This window comes from Odontesthes bonariensis, chromosome 19 (assembly GCF_027942865.1).
Source record: "Odontesthes bonariensis isolate fOdoBon6 chromosome 19, fOdoBon6.hap1, whole genome shotgun sequence".
Taxonomy (NCBI): Eukaryota; Metazoa; Chordata; class Actinopteri; order Atheriniformes; family Atherinopsidae; genus Odontesthes; species Odontesthes bonariensis.
The window spans coordinates 19848570-19868618 of NC_134524.1; the positions used below are offsets into that span (position 1 = coordinate 19848570).

Here is a 20049-nt window from a genome sequence, read left to right on the forward strand (position 1 = left end):
TGCAATGCTCAGTTTCAATTAATATGCTGCGACCACAGGTGTCGCCGATCCCGGACGAGCTTCTTAAAAATCTATAACCGATCTCAGACGGAGAACCCACAAACAGATAAGGTTCCTGTAAAAACAAGAGAAAGAATGAAACAGGTGACCGTTGCTTCTGTTCAGTGCAGCTTCGCTCAGCAGAATCTATTTACTGGCAAAGTATATCGTCTTTTCTCTTTCCATATAATTTTCAAAGTGCCTATGTTCAAAAATATATATCAAACTATATCAATTTATCTACCAAGGTAATAAAATACTGTCCCAAGAACATATTTTCAAACCCGATTACAATATGAACCCTAAAGGTTGGCTTGCTCATAAATGTTACTCAAAATAGTTATGAGGTCAGACACCTTGCCTGTAGGCTATTCCATTGACTGGCATCGTTGCAGATATTCATTGCATCCATTCATCATTTTAACTGCAGTTTGTCATGACTATTTCTGCAGGCTGGCTGGTTGCGAAGGTTAGTGAATAGTTGCCAAGAGAATAACTAAGGAGTTTCAGGAATATGACACCTCAAGCTGAGGTAATATTAAAAACCAGAAAGAATCAGACAGCACTCAGGGCCCATTTGGAAGTCCTCCATTATGACATTTAAAAAAAAAAGAAAAAGAACAAAGAAGAACATGACCAGTAAAGTTCACAATATTTTTGAAAAATTCAGATATGGGTCATGTAAATGCAAAGAGATACAATTTGGGCTATATTTGCAGGTAATGTGAAAAGCCTTTTGGTCAGCATCATAAATGACGAAAGCTATTCTTAGTGTATGTATAGACTTAAAAAAAAAGTGCTTTCCAAAAGCCAATCCTTGCCTTATTGACATCACGTGCTTTCTTGTTAAAACAGTAAAACAATGTCACCAAAAACTAATATAATGTGATTTTTTTTTAATCAGAAGAATATACTATCCTTTGAAGTTTTCGTATTAATGTAAAAAATGTATCTTGTTCCTTGACTCAACTTTCTGAAGGAAAGTTAGTAGAAATGTAATTTTGATAAATTGATAAATTCAATAAACTTTTATAAATTTAGATTTTTCTTTCCTTTTTTGAGCATTTAAGACTCAATGACAAAATGAATATGATGAATAATAAAAAAGTTGTAAGTTATTATTTTTTTCCTGTCCCATTTCAGTGAAACAATAATATGGTTTGCATTAAAATTTTGTGATATTTCAAAATATCTTTTGAAATTGACTTTTTTGTGAGATCAGACAGGCGGTTAGGCCAATGATCTGCGTAAGGGGAAACCAAACGTCATCAATGACAGATACATTCAGCCTCTTTTTCTTATGATTCTGCTAAATCTACCTCTGATGTTTTTTTAACCCTCTTTGTTGAAATGATACCTTCTGTGACTCAGGAGATCAAACGCATTATTTAGGTTACCACTCTGTTCAAGTAGCGCTGCTCTCATTTCCATAGAAGTAGGAAAAAAACCCCTCTGTGACCTCCTTTGCTGAGTTTGCATGTTTGAATCACATTTGAAACAGAGAATTCACTGAAGCAGTAAAAAATTATAGGCCAAAGAGCTCACTTGCACTGATCACAACTGTGTTGTATTGTCCCTCTTAGAATATCCATATTAAATAGAAAAGGAAATGCAAGGTCTTTAAAGACGAAAGAGCAAAGTTATTGCAAAGATTTAAGACTTTGACAAAGTAGCATTTTTTTCCCATTTTGTTATCTGTGCATCCACCAAAGCTAAACATAAAGCTGCGACTTAAGCAGAAGTTTATCACTGATGACAGGAAGCTGTTTGTAAATCAGACAAAACTATGGTGCAATGCAGAATACTCACCGCGGTGGTTCGTCTGATCTCATTTAGCAACATCTGACTGAAGTGGTTGATTAAAGTTTTGGATACGCATTTGGTAAAACTATGTCATGTTCTTGGAATTTTTTTCGAGCTTCTACACGAATGTCAGTTTTTTCATGTTGTGCTGATCCCGCGACATGTGCGTTTGCATTTTTGAATTTTATCTTTCTCCCCAAAGCCACAGGTAAAAGTCTCACTAATACTGTGACATTTAATTTATTCACAAACCGATATTACATTCATTTTCATTGATATTCACAATGTACTCTATACATCTCAAACTTGTTTTATGATATTTCCTGTAAAATACATGTGAATTTTCTCTTACTGTATTTGCAAACTTTGTTAAATTTTGTTAAATTAAACCTTTTTCATTTCACAGGCTCATTGATTTAGCCAACTATTACTATTAAAGAATATTCAGAACGTTAAATATACCCTCCAGATTGCCAGATCACAGTCATTCTTTTGGAATAAACTGAAAACACTGCAATAATTTTTCCTTTTGAAATCCTGAGTGACATGCTTGTGACAATGACCAGGTCAGTTTCCATGAGGGATAACACAACAATTTGAGATCACACTCACACTGATAAAATAAATATTTGAAAAAAAATATCGCTAAAAAACCTGAATTGTGATAGGCTGGGATATTGTCATTCCCTTTTCCTGCGATGTGCATTGCATTCAATACTTTGCTGCAAAGTCTTCTACTTCTTCTTAGGAACGGAGAAACGTGGCCTGCCTTCTCTGCCTCTCACTGGGTAGCTGCTTTCAGGGGATGGGTTGATCAGGTTTATGCACAATTTTCATACGGTTCCTCACTGCATGATATCAAGCAGCAGAAGACATTCGACACTGCAAATACAGTACTACTGGCCCATTTTAGGGTCAGATAAACATGGCACAAGCTCTCATTTATCACTGCTTATAACACAGAGTGTTTACCCTTTGCTCACCATTAGATCTAAAACATACAAAAAAAGATCAATTGCAGATCCGCTAGATATGTGTAGCAGATCTGCACTGAAGACAAACTCTGTAAATTGTTTTTTCACTTAGAAATATATTCCTCATTGCCAATTCAAAATCATCCTAAAGCTCGTCTCGTACTTTGCTAATCAGGCAGGTAAGAGAGTGGCAAGGAACAAACAGCCAGATCAGTGTATGGGTGTGGCATGCCACCCAGGTTTTCCCAGCAGTCCTTTTTCGGGTCATAGCAATGCACCCACTTTGTCTCTCTAGCTGTGTCTGCTGAAGACCCCCCGACCACATACAACCGTCCATCAAGCACAGTTGCTCCTGGAGACAGGTGAGGTTTAGGCAGGGCGGGAAAGAAGGACCAAGAATCACATTCTGGGTCATACAGCTCACAGAGGAGTTGGTCTCCAAAGCCCATCCAGAGTGGCTGCAGCCCTCCAGCGACCACCAACTTCCTCCCCAAAGCTAACATGACATGACCTGCACGTCCAGCTCCAACACTCATGGGGGCTCTGGGAAAGCAACCACGGGAAGGATGATAGATCCACATGGTGGAGAGGCAGTGACGGTGAGGGTCACAGCCCCCTGAGATGTAGATTTGCCCGTCCAGTACAGCTGCGGCATGACCACAGACAGCTGTGGCCAGACGGTGAGCCGGCCTGCAGGGAGAGAACACTCCAGAATGAAAGAGGGGCGATGGTGTCTCGCAGTGATTAGTATATTAACAACAACTGAGTAATCATTAAACTTTCTTTTTCATCAGTTACATCGTTTATCAGAATATTATTCGATTTTCTAAATATCCTGTCCCAGTGTAATAGTTTTTCAGAAAGAAGAAATACAGAAATAGTTCTTTATTAATAGAGAAATAAGATGTGATGGTTAAATGTCTAAACTTGATAAAAATCTACCCCAATAGAATTAGGAGAATTTTTGTGCTAATGAAAACTTAAAAGAGGTTGAATACTGCATGCAGAACTTGTGAAATCAACGTCAGGATTTTAGGGTGATGAAATACAGTTCAGACATTCCTGACTTTTCAGATTTGCTCGGTATTCTCAGTACCTCCAAGTGTTCTCCATAGGACTGTAGTACTCTACAGCATCCAGGTATTCACTGTCATCATAGTTACCGCCGAGAGCATAAATCTTCCCATTCAGGCACACAGCGGAAAAGTAGTCCCTTTGGCAGAGCATGTCAGGAAGTTGTTCCCATTTACCCTGCATCACGTCAAACCTAAAGAAAGGGAAGATGCTCAAATCTGAATGATATTTACTCGTTTTTTTTATCACTAGTACCGTCCCGTAAAGCCATAATTATGCTTGCTGCGTTCGTCATTGCGTGAACGAATTGTGACAACATAACTGTTTATGTGAGAGCTTGAGGCTACAGAATTCAAGGTAGTCTTCATCTTAAATAGTAGGTGACACTGCTGCACATTCTTCCCTCCGGCTCCAAATGTTTTTTTCTTACGTGCCGCTTCTGCAGTGCGCAGCAGGTTGCAAAAGCTGAAAGGTGCACGACCGGCCAAAACATCGTCTGAGGACCTGATGCACCAGCTAATGTGACAAGTTTGGCGAGTGCCTCTTTCCACAAGGTTGAGAATAGCGAGCATAAACTTTGCATTAGGGTCATTAGGATATTCAAACTCACATTTTATGACCAATAAAAAACACAAATGTTTTTCGATGACTTTTGATCGGATTGAACATTGGCATAAAATATCAAATAATAGCGTGTCTATTCTTTGTATGAATTCCTGTTTTATCTCACACAAAAATACCTTGTGGCAGACTTGAGGATATCCAGTGATCCATAGTACTTACGTCCTCCCAGGACATATAGTTTGTTGTTAAGGAGACAGACACTGTGTCTGAACCGGGCCAGTTCAGGGATTTTTGTGAATGGTTTCCACTGTATGCTTCTTATTAGACCGGGCCCCCGGTGAAACTGTTGAGCGAACCACAAAGTCCGGCTGGGAACCCTCTTCCTGAAGTCATCATCAACAGTATCCCCACAAACCAAAACCAGAACCTAAAGAGAGGAAAGTGGGGTTTCAAACCAACAATCTCGAACACATATGATAATAGAGTAATTATGAACATCAATGAGAAGTAATTACAAAGATTAATGCGCCAACCTGGTTTGGGGTGCGAGGTCGACATTCAGGACCAGTGTATTTGCCTTTCATGAGGCTTTGGAGGGCTTCTAGTGTTCCCCTTGCCCCATCACTCCTGCATAATAGGCTGCAGCTTAGTGCCTCCTGCAGCTCAGAGTAGCTTAGGAGTGGGATACGAACATGGCAGAGCAAGCTGGGGAGATATGCGAGTCGTTCTTTTGGGTGGTCCTCTACCCAGCTCACCACTGTCCTAAACACCGTGATCTAGGGATGAAGAAGGGACACTAATGTGATTTTGTAGAGTCTGAGGATCTCCTTTTGATAAAATGCAGATAATGATGCTGTATCAAGTCAAAAAGATTGCTTTCAGACTACTTCACCGGGGGAAAGATGACTTGAGGGGTTTGAGCAAATATTTACCACAACAAAAATTGCTGTGCATATAAAACTAATCACAGTTAGACAATGATTGTCACAGCAAAGTCGTTGGTTTCAGCGAGTCCTCAAACTGAGGCTGTCATATTCCATAGGTCATTTCTTTATATCCCTCAGTTTCGTTCATGCTGTTGTCCCGTAAAGAATTGCCCCTACAGATGGCAGAAGAGAAATACGACCTAAAATACCAAATGAGGAATATGTTGATTAGATTCTTTTAATGTGCTTGATGTAAATTTTCTTAGATATCTACACATACTATATATGTACATACATACATATTACACATGCCCCGAATATGAAAAAGTAAGTATCACTTGATCTTAAGTAAGTACATTCACAAACTAATTTCATATTACCATCTTAAAACAATCAGTTCTGCAAATTTTTTATCACAATCTATTTTAATAAATTTTCATAGTATTAGTTTATCAAAATGGAGCGGCAAGGTGATGCGGTGGTTAGTGCCGTCACCTCACAGCAAGAGGGGTCCTGGTTTGAATCCCAGATGGGGCCTTTCTGTTGCACATGCGAGGGTTCTATCCGGGTGACTTTGTGATTCTAAATTGACCCCAGGAGAGCGCCTGGGTGTGCATGGTTGTTTGTTTCTGTGATGGACTGGTAAATAAGAATGGTGTGTTGAAATGCTTTGCGACGATCCTTGCATACAAATGTTTCTGACAATTTTTTTTCACGAAAAGGAAAAGTTACTGATGAATTTAAAGATCAAAACGAATGATCAATTTTGACTTTGGGCCACGCTGTTTGTAGGAGCCATTTGAATAGTTTATGTTTATCATTTATTGTCTTTAAATGTTATCATTTACAAATTCCATTCATTCACACTCACTCACTCAAACTCATACATACTCAAAACAGGAATTATATTAGATGTAGAGAAACAAATGAAGTTCTGAATGTAAAAAAATGGAATTTGTAAATGATAATATTTAAAGACAATAAATGATAAACATAAACTATTCAAATGGCTCCTACACACCGGCCCCTAATTGTATGCATGGGCAACAATTATCAAACATAAATACTTAAAAGGAGCCTAAAAATGCTTCAATGCATTATTATTCTTCAATGTAAACATTAACAAAACATCTATCAAAATCATAATTAATTATACTCAACTTTCTGCACATTTCAATAGCAGACAGATTTTTTTTATGGTCTGTCATATACACCTGTCTTCGTTCTGATCTTCACTGTTCTCACAAGCCCTTTGGAGTCTGGTAGAACATCTTCAATTCTTCACACCAATGAGAGTGCTTGTCAGATCTGGGCCTTGGAGGAGTGCAGCATTGAGAGATGTTCCATGGTATGTGGCGCCACAGTCAAACACCACTCTGATGGTGCCTTTCTTTGGATGGAAAACACCGTGATGTGGGACATTCCAGAGCCTTCCATCAGCTCGTTGACTTCCAGCTTGTGGTACCACTTCTGCATGTCCATTGCTTATCACATTTTCCATGAACTCTGTAGCCTGGGAATTCCCATGCTGCTTTGCGCTCGATTTCATTCTCACTGCAAAGTCAGCCTGGAAACCACCGCCCTTATTTTTGCCAGAGTTTGGGAACCAATCACAGAACGGGGGGGGGCGGCAGCAAGACGATGACGACGTCTATGCGCTACACCGAAGCTTGTAGAGTGTTAATTCAACATGACAGCGGACACAACGTTACCGTTCAATGCAGCCTTAGAAAGTGATAGTTCGGAGTAGATTCACCCTAGGGTCATTTGAACCGTGACATCCAGCCAAGTAGCCCACCCGAAGTTTTTCCGATATTGGCTGAACATCAGCTGAGTTACTGAGTTATCCCGAATAGCTTAGCACAAGCGCTAACGGACCCTGGCAGTATCTCCAAAATTACCACACTAAAATCACATGTCATGAAACCAAACTTCTACAGTAGTACAAATATGGTCTGTACTCACAAAACGATGCATTTGGAAGTTTGTACATAGTCCAGGAGTTTATTATTATCATCAACACAAGCCTGATAGCTTTTCTGCTGCTAAAGCTACGTCGACGTCACTTCTGGGAGCTGGGAGCTTCAAAGTAAGATGAGGGTTGAGCTACTACTGTAGACAACAAAGCAAGGCTGCTCAATTTCTCCATTATTAAAATAAATTCACAACTCTACAACATAAAAATTCATGTAGAATATAGCATATAGGCCTACTTTGTTGTCAATTTAAGTAGCTTAGAGCGCAAGTTTACTTTTATTTTCCATTTTTTTCTTCTTCCTCGTCGAATTTCTGTCGTCATCTGGTATAAGTGATACAATTGGCTATGAATCGCGCGCAAAGCAGCATGGGAAATACCTGATGTCATTTGATAGACATTCGTAGCGCCCAATAAACGGCTCTAGGCATTCGTAAACCACGCCTCAAATACGAGAAAATGCACACCTAGTTCCCAGACCACCATCTCATCGAGATTGTGGACGCGTCAGCCAGGCTATGAACTCTGTGTAATCAAGTCTGAATTGTTCATTTCTTTTGAATTTCCTTTTGAGGCTCATTAGCCGTTGTTCTGCAACCTGGTAGTTGTTCGGCATCACTGGACAGTCACTTCGAAAAGGTAAGTCTATGCTGTAATGACCATTTTGCAGCTTGACTGACTGTTCAGCAATTTTCACAAACTTTCTGTCTTCCATTGACTTTTCTTTGTCATCCACTGTTTCATTAAAATCATGATTGTACTGCTGTACAAGTAAATTCTCCAATTTCTCAACAGATATTCTGTTTACACTCACAGCATGACACTCACCAGCATCTGCAGTGGGCGTGGCTTCTAGGGGACCATTGATAACCCACCCCAGTAGGGTTTTCACTGCATAAGGTCCTTTTCCACGGCTGTTGATTACGTTCCATGGTTCTAGAGCCTTAGGAGCATTGTTTCCAATCAATAGCTCCACTTCGGCATTCACTGTTGGAATATGCACTTCGTTCAGGTAAGTCCATTTTCTTAGTTCCTCAGTTTTAGGTATGTTTGTTGTATCCACAGGCATGGAGGACTGGGTGTATGTTTCTGGGAGTGCAATGAAGTTGTTCTCCTTTAACGCACTGACCTCCAGTCCTTTTACCAGGTAAGTATCAACAGGTTTTTCTTGGTTCATTGTTTTTAGCAGTATATTGGTCCTTTTTCCAGGGATGTTCAATTTGTGCATTAGATTCTCTGTGCAAAATGTTGCAGAGCTGCCAGGATCTAAGAAGGCATAGGTGTTGATGACTCTGCTATCTTTGTTGCACTTGACCTGCACAGGTACAATTGACATGGCACAGTTCGATGTTTTGTGTGTGCTACCGGCCCCAATATGCTCACCCACATCAGATGAAGACTTGATGGTACTGGCAAATGTCTGTTCTGATGTTGACACTGCGGATTTGATGTGTAATGCACTGGGGTGTCGCTTGTTGCAAATTGAGCAGGTAAGGCGCTTTGCACAGTCTTTGCTAATATGACCGGCTTTGGTCAGGCATCCAAAACAAATTCCACTCTGCTTGAGGAGTGTGATTTTGTCCCTGTGTGGCTTTGTGTCAAACTGTGTGCATGTCTCCAGGTTATGCTCACCAGTGCAGAACAGACATGTGGTGGCTGATGGTACTGCAGTTGACGTCACATCCACCTTTGTAGCAAAGCTTCCTTTGGCAGGTAGTTTCACTGGCATTTTGGGTTTCATTTTAGTGCTCGAATCTTGGATGTCACCAAACACTGGGTCAGACATAATGGTGGCTTGTTTTTCAATGAAGTTGACTAAGTCCTTCATTCTGACTCGGATATTCTGTTCTTGAATTTTGCATGCTTCCACACACCACCTTTCTCTCCATCTATAGGGTAACTTTAGCAAAATGCTTTTCATGTTTGAGATGGTGTCCAGCTCCTCCATGTATTCCACATTTTCCATGGCATTACAGCAACTCCTCAAGAACAATGCAAAGTCCTGCAGAGCTTTCACATCTTCTGTTTTAACTGTGGGCCATGAGAGTGCCTTTTCAATATAGGCGCATGAGATCCTGTACTCATTCCCAAAGTGCTGGTCTAACAGCTTTCTGGCCTTCCTGTAGGCTCTGCTGGCGTCATCAATCAGCTGGCAACTTTTGACAAGCTCTTGTGCTTTCCCCCTAGTGTACTGAATGAGGTACAGCAGCCTGTCATGGTTATTGTCAGTTTTGACCTCAATGATGTGATCAAACCAGTGAATGAATGACTTGTACTGTAATATGTCACCATTAAAGTTCTCAATGTTGCCTTTGGGTAGAGTAGTCAATGTTTGCTGCTTTATGAGCAGACTGGTTAGCCAGTTTTGCATTTCCATAACTCTGGTGATGGCATCAGTGCCCTGGTTTCCTCCTGGTCGCACTAGCGGCGTTTGAGGCAATGGGGTTCGGGGTGCTGGCCCACATAGCCTACCACCACCAATGGCTATAGGTGCAGCTGGTGTTCTGGCGGTTGCAGATGGGATTCTACTTGCTGTTCTAGCTGCTGCAGGGGTAAAAGGGAACTGGACAGTTACATTTTCCTTGAGTCTCACTGTACTTTGTTCAAGGTATTCATTCATTGCATCTCCTGCACTGTCACCAAATGGTTTTACTTCAGCATCTTTAAGATATTGCAATTTGCCTGAGTTTGCATTTAATTCTGCTTCCATGTCAAGTTTTTCTTTCTTTTTCCTTAATTCATCTTTTTGCAGCTGCATCTGCACTTGTAATTGTGCTTCTTCATTTGCAATGCTGTGTCTTTTTTCTAAGACTTTGGCCTTTTCAAGTAACGCAACCTGTTCAGCTTCAGCGACTACGCACACCGACTTTGTGGAGGACTGGCTGCGTGCTGAAGTTCGACTGCGCATTGAGGCTACAGAACTTCTGTCTTCGTCATCTAAGACGGCACCTGTTTGCAGTTCTAAAGGCAACACAGTCTCTGAGCTGGTTACATTGCTTTCCACAGCATAGATCCATTTAGACACATTTTCCATAAACAGATTCATTTCCTCCATTCGCGGATTGTACCAGGCCTTTGTGTCGTCGGTTTTGTCCTTTGTCCTTAAAGTGTGTTGGAATGAGACATGCAATTCTTTGAATTCTACCAGCTGCTGATTAAACTTGATCATATTTTCTTTTACTTCATCTAAGCCGTCTCTGTCAGCCATCAAAGTATCAACTATTCCCATTCGTCTCGTCAGGTGAGACATTTTGCCTTGGCGAGACAAGCGTATCTTTGCTGACGTATACTTCATTTCCAAATTTTCTTCCTCTAGCTCCAAATCCGCCATTTCGATTGCAAACAATTACTTTTTCGTTAAGGCAAAAATAATAAATCAAAAATGGGTCGCTACTTTTCAACAAAACGTGTCCATCAAACTCAAAAATCCTTTTCAAAAAGTTTCAGAAAGGTATAATGGCGTTTTCTTCTCGACCCGTCAAGTCAAACCAAAAGCGGAGCTTAAAACAAAAATATAGGCATGCATACTCCTTAATTCAAAACTCAAAAGTTTGTCCGTAAAAGGGTATTCAAAAGTTCAATATGTCTTCTTTAAAGTCCGACAGTTCAATTAACTCAAAGTTTCCATACCTTCGAAGGGGCTTTGCTTTTAAAATGTTTGTTCTCCGCTGTTTTCCTTTGTTCTTCAAGTTTGCGCTTTCCAAGTCCAGCGAGTTCCTTTCCACATAAATCCAAAGAATGTTCAGTGTTCCACGAAGCAGTTCTTCTTGCGTTCATCAAAGACTACATGTCTGTTCTGCACTGGTGAGCATAACCTGGAGACATGCACACAGTTTGACACAAAGCCACACAGGGACAAAATCACATTCCTCAAGCAGAGTGGAATTTGTTTTGGATGCCTGACCAAAGCCGGTCATATTAGCAAAGACTGTGCAAAGCGCCTTACCTGCTCAATTTGCAACAAGCGACACCCCAGTGCATTACACATCAAATCCGCAGTGTCAACATCAGAACAGACATTTGCCAGTACCATCAAGTCTTCATCTGATGTGGGTGAGCATATTGGGGCCGGTAGCACACACAAAACATCGAACTGTGCCATGTCAATTGTACCTGTGCAGGTCAAGTGCAACAAAGATAGCAGAGTCATCAACACCTGTGCCTTCTTAGATCCTGGCAGCTCTGCAACATTTTGCACAGAGAATCTAATGCACAAATTGAACATCCCTGGAAAAAGGACCAATATACTGCTAAAAACAATGAACCAAGAAAAACCTGTTGATACTTACCTGGTAAAAGGACTGGAGGTCAGTGCGTTAAAGGAGAACAACTTCATTGCACTCCCAGAAACATACACCCAGTCCTCCATGCCTGTGGATACAACAAACATACCTAAAACTGAGGAACTAAGAAAATGGACTTACCTGAACGAAGTGCATATTCCAACAGTGAATGCCGAAGTGAAGCTATTGATTGGAAACAATGCTCCTCAGGCTCTAGAACCATGGAACGTAATCAACAGCCGTGGAAAAGGACCTTATGCAGTGAAAACCCTACTGGGGTGGGTTATCAACGGTCCCCTAGAAGCCACGCCCACTGCAGATGCTGGTGAGTGTCATGCTGTGAGTGTAAACAGAATATCTGTTGAGAAATTGGAGAACTTACTTGTACAGCAGTACAATCATGATTTTAATGAAACAGTGGATGACAAAGAAATGTCAATGGAAGACAGAAAGTTTGTGAAAATTGCTGAACAGTCAGTCAAGCTGCAAAATGGTCATTACAGCATAGACTTACCTTTTCGAAGTGACTGTCCAGTGATGCCGAACAACTACCAGGTTGCAGAACAACGGCTAATGAGCCTTGGCTGCGGCAAAAACAGAAGAGAATGTTCGTCCTTTGCAACAAGACGAACTTTGTCAAACGTTGTCCCAGTGTAACTTCATAGACGTGTCGTACAGATGTTTGTAGAGGCACATCCTCTCGGTCACCGCGGTCTCTGCAGTGTTCATTTTTTCTTTTTCTTGGTCAGCTGTTTCCGGTTGAGCGCGCACGAAGTCAGAAAAAAAGTTGTGTGCGCGCCCTTGCGCCGCGTGAGGATTTTCTAGCTTGCGACGGGGGGCGTGGCGGAATTTTGGGTCACGTGACCGTTTGCGCCATTTGCGACCAGCTAGTAAGAGCGAGGTTGCGCCGAGTAAGAATCAGCCTTAAAGGTGACGTATCTCTGCCCCCTGTTGAGTACCGCATGACTGTGCATATCTTTGGAGCAGTGTCCTCTCCAAGCTGTGCAAACTTTGCACTAAGACAGACAGCTAAAGACAACATAGGCACTTGTAGTCCAGATGTGGTGAGCTCAATTGAATCAAATTTTTATGTTGATGACTGTTTGAAGTCTCTTGAAACAGAAGAACAAGCAGTGGAGCTGATGAGAGAACTTACCTGTGTCTGCCACAAGGGAGGATTTCACCTTACCAAGTGGGTGAGTAACAGCCGCACTGTACTTGCACATGTACCCAAAGAAGATAGAGCCACTGAAATGAAAGAGCTGGATTTGGACGGAGACAAATTGCCCACAGAAAGAGCATTAGGCTTGCTGTGGTGTGTGGAAAGTGACACATTCAAGTTTAATATCTCCATCCCTGACAAAGCACCCACAAGGAGAAACATACTGTCAATGGTCAGTTCTATATATGACCCTCTGGGTTTCCTGTCTCCTCTAACTCTGCCTGCCAAGTTGCTCCTGCAGGAGCTTTGCAGACTGAAGTGCAGCTGGGACCATCCAATACCCCAGGCGTGTGTGGAGAGATGGAGAAGATGGGTGGCTGGTCTGGATGAGCTGAAAGACTTCAGAGTGGCACGCTGTGTGAAGCCAAGTGAAGCTGGAACGTCTGTGGAGGTTGAACTCCATCACTTCTCAGACGCAAGTGAGCAAGGCTATGGTACAGTCAGTTACCTGCGCCTACATTCAGAGACCCACACTGTGAACATCGCCTTCATGCTCGGCAAGGCCAGGGTGGCGCCACTGAAGCAGATGACCATACCTCGCATGGAGCTGGTGGCAGCAGTTGTAGCAGTGAGAGTGGACATGATGCTCAGAAGAGAATTGGAGATGGAGCTGAACAGCTCAACACTCTGGACGGACAGCCAGTCAGTGCTGAAATACATAGCAAACCAACACACAAGATTTCGAACATTTGTAGCCAATAGAATTGCTGTTATATGAGAGAATACAGACATCTCGCAATGGAGATACATTGGAACTAAACTGAACCCGGCTGATGTTGCAAGCAGAGGAGTGAAGGCAACCACCTTTGTGAAATGCAGAGAGTGGCTGAATGGACCAGAATTCCTTTGGACATCAGAGGGTGAGTGGCCGCAGAACCCATTACAGTCATTGTCACTTTCAGAAGATGACCTTGAGGTGAAGAGTTCAACCACATGCAATGCTGCAATCCAAAAGTGTGACAATCCCACATGGCAGTTACTACATCACTACTCAAGCTGGAGCAAGCTGAAGAGAGCTGTGGTGTGGTATCTGAAGCTGAAGGATTATCTCACATTGAAATTGAAAAGAAAACAGCAGTCACAGCAGGTTGTGATCCCAAAGACACGGAGCAAAAGCACAGCCCCCCGTGGATCCTGGGTTCTGGGAAGAATTGAAGATGTTCTACCAGACTCCAAAGGGCTTGTGAGAACAGTGAAGATCAGAACGAAGACAGGTGTATATGACAGACCAGTGACAAAACTCTGTCTGCTATTGAAATGTGCAGAAAGTTGAGTATAATTAATTATAATTTTGATAGATGTTTTGTTAATGTTTACATTGAAGAATAATAATGCATTGAAGCATTTTTAGGCTCCTTTTAAGTATTTATGTTTGATAATTGTTGCCCACGCATACAATTAGGGGCCGGTGTGTAGGAGCCATTTGAATAGTTTATGTTTATGATTTATTGTCTTTAAATATTATCATTTACAAATTCCATTTTTTCACATTCAGAACTTCATTTGTTTCTCTACATCTAATATAATTCCTGTTTTGAGTATGTATGAGTATGAGTGAGTGAGTGTGAATGAATGAGTACGTCCGCTACAGGCAAAGGGGGAAATATGCCGACAGGTATATAGGTGTGCCATCCGGATGCCAATAGGAGGGTTCGGTGATGCGCACACCATCAAAGACCGTGGCAAAGAGAGGAAGAATGAATGGACATATGAATCCAGAACATTAGAAACTTACAAAGACACTTGAACCCTTGAAGTGTGTAATTTACATTATTTCTGTTAATAAACCACAATCAACTTCATTTTCGACTCCTCGACTGTTTAACACGAGTCAGTGATCATCACACCGAACCCCAGGAATTGTCAAACAAACAAAGGTCAATGGGACACCAAAATAACACCAAGGTTTGATTTTCATTTATGAGAAGATATAAAAAATACAAGTGGGATCATTAAAGCACCAGCCACAGAGTTACAGGGGGGAATGGACTGGTTAGTCTGCTTGGATATCTCTATGTCATTTTTTATTCAACCCCAAGTCAAAGTACAGATTTTCAAATTCCGTACATACTATATCAACGCTAAAGGATGTTGCTCAATGGGCCAAAGAACTGAAGTAAATGACAAAATTAAAAATTAAATCAAATTACTTGGGTTACTTGGGTTTCTCTGTTCCACAATTTGCAATTTCACTAAGTTTCAAAATAACCCAAGAGAGACAACTTTGCTATTTTATGACAATTTTAAATATTTTTGTTTTAGACCGGTCATCACTAAATGCATTGCAGAGCATCTAATAAGTTACACGAGAGGGTGTTTTTCTTCTTCTGGATTAGTAGGGGTTAAGCCAAGACTAAAAAGAAGACGATTCAGAAAGTTGTGATGAAATAAAGTACCACTGTACCTCTCTGTCTACACATAACGAGTCCTGCTCCAGCAGCCCGTCCAGGAGAGGAAAGGGGACGTCCTTGAACCTCTCCCCAGCCGAGATGCACTGAAAGTGGGCAAGAGTGCATTCCTCTGCAGCCTGCCTCAGCTGCTTCAGCCCATATGTCTCAGCCAGGACCAGCACATCCAGGCAGGTGCTTTCATCCATTCTGTTCAGCAAGAAGTCCATGCAGAGAGAGAGCGCCCCCTCCAGCTGAAACTGAAGCATTGCATCTGTCAACTCCCATATCTGGCTCCAGCCGAGCCTGAGCTGACCCGTGTAGAAGAAACAGAGTATGGCTTGGATGACCCAGGATGGCACGCCTCGCAGGCACACCTCGTCTTCTCTGGACTCCCGTAAGCCTCCACACAGCAGTGCCCGGAAATAGTCCCCACCGGCTGCTAACACTACACGGTGAGCTGAAGACAAAGAGTCAGAACTAAACAATGGATGACAGTGGAAGGTTTCATACATACACCAAGAGGCTTTCCGCAGAGCAAGACCGAGCCATGAAGAATGACTCCACCTTCTGACGTCCTTCCAAAAGACTAATTCATCAAAATGTCCTTTTCTGATCGCCTCTGTCATCATAAATAAAAGAGGACTATTTATCAACCGATGTCAATCACAATCTTGCATAAGGGGGCGTTTTTCACTCTGACCTCAGGACATGCTGCATCAGCATGTGTCATGGACAAGTAAGAGTTTCCCCCCAAGGCTACACATTCCTTTTAAATGCCTCTGTAAAAGGATTACACATCATTGCATGTGGAAAATTTCTCACTCTTTTTATCTGTGACACCACCCTCCCCTTTCTGCATAACCAACAGGTGAAATCTTCTGTCCATACTATTCTTGGAAAGGGAATCTCGGAAGTGCATGAAGCACAAGTGGATGTATCGCCCCATATGTCAAAGTGTGGTCAGATTTGGGTTTTTGTTGACCAAGTTTCTATAACAGTCTATTTTAAACGAGCAAAGTGTAACAAAGTCTGAAGTGACAAATGTTTACAGCGGTGGGAGGTCACATTCTTCTGTAATTCTAATTCTGTTCAATTTTGACATTGTTATGCTGGGACAGTTCTTTTTTATGCAATGTATTGCATACACTGATCACTGAAGGGAAACATATTTGACTTTATATGACACTACTTAAAAGAACACCACAGTGACCACAGTATATTATTATGCAAAGATTGCACATCAAACATTTTGATAAAATGTGTTAAAGTAAATGTGTTCAGTTTTCCAAAAGTCTGTCTAAAAAGCATTCACCTCGACACTGGACGATTTCAGATGAAAATAACATAAAGTAAAACAGGATGGAATAAAATCCATGGCATACAATAGCTAAACTGCTGCAAAATGAGCTCTTTTATTTTTGAAGCTTTAACTGTGTTTACAGATAAGATGTATGTACTTATCAGTACAGGTCCAGACCATAGGATGTAGTCAAAATTAGCAGCAAATATGAAGGACTTCAAACATCTGAATTATATATTATCTAATCTGTGCATTATCACGGAGAGGCCAATGACCAGCTGGTGACCCACTGATTTAGATACTCTCTTGGTTTAATATTAGCATGCAGAGGCTATCCATAAGCTTATCCAGCTTGGCAACCATCATGCCGAGGCTGACAACCCAATGGATTGAATGTTTTTGATTACTAGCATGTCGAAGCTAGCTGCTTATTTGGCTAATCTGTTTTGTTTTTGTTTTTTGGCCCTTGTACACATTCAGGAATCTCAGGAACAGTATCCCTTCTTTGAGTCAATAAATTCTTTTGGTCTGGTCTTTCCTTTCGGCGTGGGATTGCCATGCAACCACACAAGCGCACTTCCTTCCTTTTTCCAGGATAATGATTACATTTTTTTTTAAATTAAGAAAAAAAAGCAAACAACCTACAACAACAATTTTAAAAGAAAAATAAACAAGCAACTCATATCTGTGCCTTCTGATTTGAAGACCTTTCTATAGTTTAGTATTGCCTTTTAAAACATAAAGTGATCATTTGATTGTTTTCTGATCAGGTTTCTGTGAAATTAAGGCAAAAGAGAATATCTGAAAGTTTAAAGAAAAGTTTTGTTTACTAAGTTGCATGTATTTAAAGCCAGCTGTGTGCTCAGACTCTCAGTAGGGTTACATGGCACTGAAAGGATCAAATAATTGGTTAAATTACAATAAGATTGAGTTATTAAGTGCATGTAAACACCTTAATCTGACAAGAAATTGGGTCGAATCGAGTTACTCGCGTTTATCGGATTAAGACACCGAGATAACTCGGTTGAAAGTCAAATTAAACGTGTTTGCAGACGGGCGAAGCACGTGGTGAATTAGACTTTACGTTCTGCGCATGCTCGAGGTTTTTTCCCGGGGTCTGGAACCGGAAGTCAGAAGAGACGCTATTACTGTTGTAGTGGCCATCGGAAAAGAAAAACACCGCGATGGAGAATGTGTCGTTGTGCATCGTGTTTGTGCAATAAGCAGCTCACCATGAACGAAATGTAGAGGGACGTAGCTTCATCTTGCTCTTCATTCGCCATTTTCTCGAATGCCTGAGTTTGTCGTTGGTTTTGAAGAGGTCAACAGGAAGTGGCTCTATTAGCAATAGTTGAAATGGGCACAGCGCCACCTATCGTATCGGAGTATGACATGCTTTGGATATATGGCGATTCATTCACAGCCATATATCCAAGGATAATTACCCTTGCTCAACTCATTCTTATTGTATTTTGGCCAATAATCTGATCCTTTCAGTGCCATGTAACCCTACTGAGTAAGGATGAATAGGGACACATGGGTTTTTGTGTGTGGTTAAGTGGCCTTGCCTGCAAAAAAAATATTTTGAAGCTGTTATCTCATGATCATGAGTTACTTACTAAGTTGCCTCAAGATAACAAAGTTTGTTTTCTTTTTGTTTGTTTGTTTGTGATAAGAAGTTAATTTAGCATGTTTTCTTGAGACAACAATAAATAGTAACCTGTTCTGAGAAAGGGAACTTCGGTTTCTTAAGAACAGATGGTTTTGGTGATCTTGAAAGTGGGGGGTTCCTGCATTACACCTAATTCCATGTCATGACATTGTGTCTCATCTGTAACTAATCCATGTGTATGCGTCTTATTGATTACACAATGCAAATCGCCTCATTGTTCATCTCCTAGGGGATTTTAGTCCATTTTTAAACCTGAAAATGAATCACATAAACTGGGGGAAGACTGGGGCTTAAATGTGTTCTTCTTGTTGCTGTCCATCATTAAAGTTGACATATAACTTATTTGTGAAGGCCGATTGTATCAGTTATCATAGTGATGCTCAATGTATTAACCTTTGGACTCCTTTAGAAATGGTACATTATTCATGTGCTTGTGGTGTGTTTGGGTTAAACATAAATGTGGGCCCCTATAGCTTACCTGGGTATCTCTCTCCGGTCTCTGCTTGTATTGTGATATCACACCCTACTTCTCTGTCCCACATGTCCTTGATGAACCCCAGGCTCTTTTCTCGCTCGGCTGCAGCAGCGCTTTTGACCCCTGACGTGCACCTCTCCCTCAGCCTCTCCATCCGTAGACGCTGACAAGCATCCAGCACCTCCTCTGCTTCCCTCTCTTTACTCAAGTCCAAAGCCACTTCTCCGGAATAGGCGAACTGAAGAACAGCCCTTAACCCCACTGGAGTCAAACAGGAAGCTAGTTCTTCCACTCCAAGCTCAGGTTTTTGTTGTGAACCCAAAAATAAATTTGGGGTTTCAGTGGCTGCCGCCAGGATGAGTCTATGAGCTTTGAATGTGTTTCCTTGGATGGTAAAGTTGCAGTCCAGCAGTAGCTCTTCTTCCATAAGTCTCTGTAAGTGAGTGAAGAGGATATCCGAGTGTGAGGGGTGGACATAGGAGAGGATACCGGAATCTTTGGGGAAAGACGAAGAGGGGTGGGGGAGAGGGTGATGGGCTTTTGAGTTATGAGCATCTTGTTGATGCCTTGGTCCTGTAACGCGTTTTTTATTTTGAGGAAGAGTTTTGGGGGTTACTTTTCGTCGAACGTCACCCATATCTTCCAAACTTGATTGTGACAACGTCCCCAGACCTATTTGCTTGCCACCATAGAGATTTCCTGTGAAAGCACACTGCACAAGGAAAGAAGGGAAGAAAAAGGAGAGCCAAGATAAGGAAACAAACAGTGACATTAGGGACGATGATGTATTCCTGGAAATGTCACACTCAGAGTCACAGCACTTATTTACTGTGACATCAGACACGCGTCAGTTGCCCTTGTGACCCCTGAGGTGTCTTTTACGCTTTGTGAATGTCACCCAGCCTACAGAATGAACGGTAAACAATGTCCTTATGATAATCAGTCATAGCACCAGTGGCTTTCGGCAATGTTTCATGCAAGTTGACACAAGCATCTATCACTTACTCTTAACTTACAATTCTGACGAAAAAAGTTCCGAAAAAAAAAACCTTCTATACCACAAAATATGACAATGGTAGCACAATCTGTTGTAACTTTACACTTAAAGGAGTCTCTGGTTTCCTAAAAATGGTTAGTATTTCATTTCAGATCAAGACTCAGCACAGACCTACCTTGCTTTCTCCCCCTACAGTGTGGGTGTAACAAGGGACTTCGACCAGAGCACAATGGCATGTACGGCGCTGAAGATATTAGAGCAGGGTTTAATTATAGATGGGCACTCGCGCTTGGAAGAATACACTGCAAGAAGTTTCCACCTCGAACAAGTCCCCCAGCAGAGAGTCTTTTCAAAT

At 41.5% G+C, this 20049-nt stretch overlaps 1 protein-coding gene across 1 annotated transcript; it reads right to left on the reverse strand.

Annotated features, from left to right (window-relative positions):
* Positions 1–612: 612 nt before the first annotated feature.
* LOC142368877 (kelch-like protein 33) lies at positions 613–19928 on the reverse strand. The gene is made up of 7 exons (XM_075451079.1): positions 19870–19928; positions 18701–19409; positions 15265–15707; positions 4988–5230; positions 4631–4881; positions 3913–4083; positions 613–3506 (listed from the first exon to the last, which is right to left on the reverse strand). Exons 2-7 carry the CDS (start codon positions 19332–19334, stop codon positions 2984–2986), a joined length of 2265 nt encoding a protein of 754 aa, XP_075307194.1. The 5' UTR covers positions 19335–19409; positions 19870–19928; the 3' UTR covers positions 613–2983.
* Positions 19929–20049: the final 121 nt, after the last annotated feature.

Bases quoted from the DNA above. Each gene is read 5' to 3' on its own strand.
- LOC142368877 (XM_075451079.1), bottom strand. From the start codon at position 19,334: ATGGGTGACGTTCGACGAAAAGTAACCCCCAAAACTCTTCCTCAAAAT. The intron at 5,231-15,264 runs GTACAGTGGTAC...CTTCATCCCTAG, and splicing joins CGTTATGTGTAGACAGAGAG to ATCACGGTGTTTAGGACAGT. The intron at 3,507-3,912 runs GTACTGAGAATA...CTCTCCCTGCAG, and splicing joins CCTATGGAGAACACTTGGAG to GCCGGCTCACCGTCTGGCCA.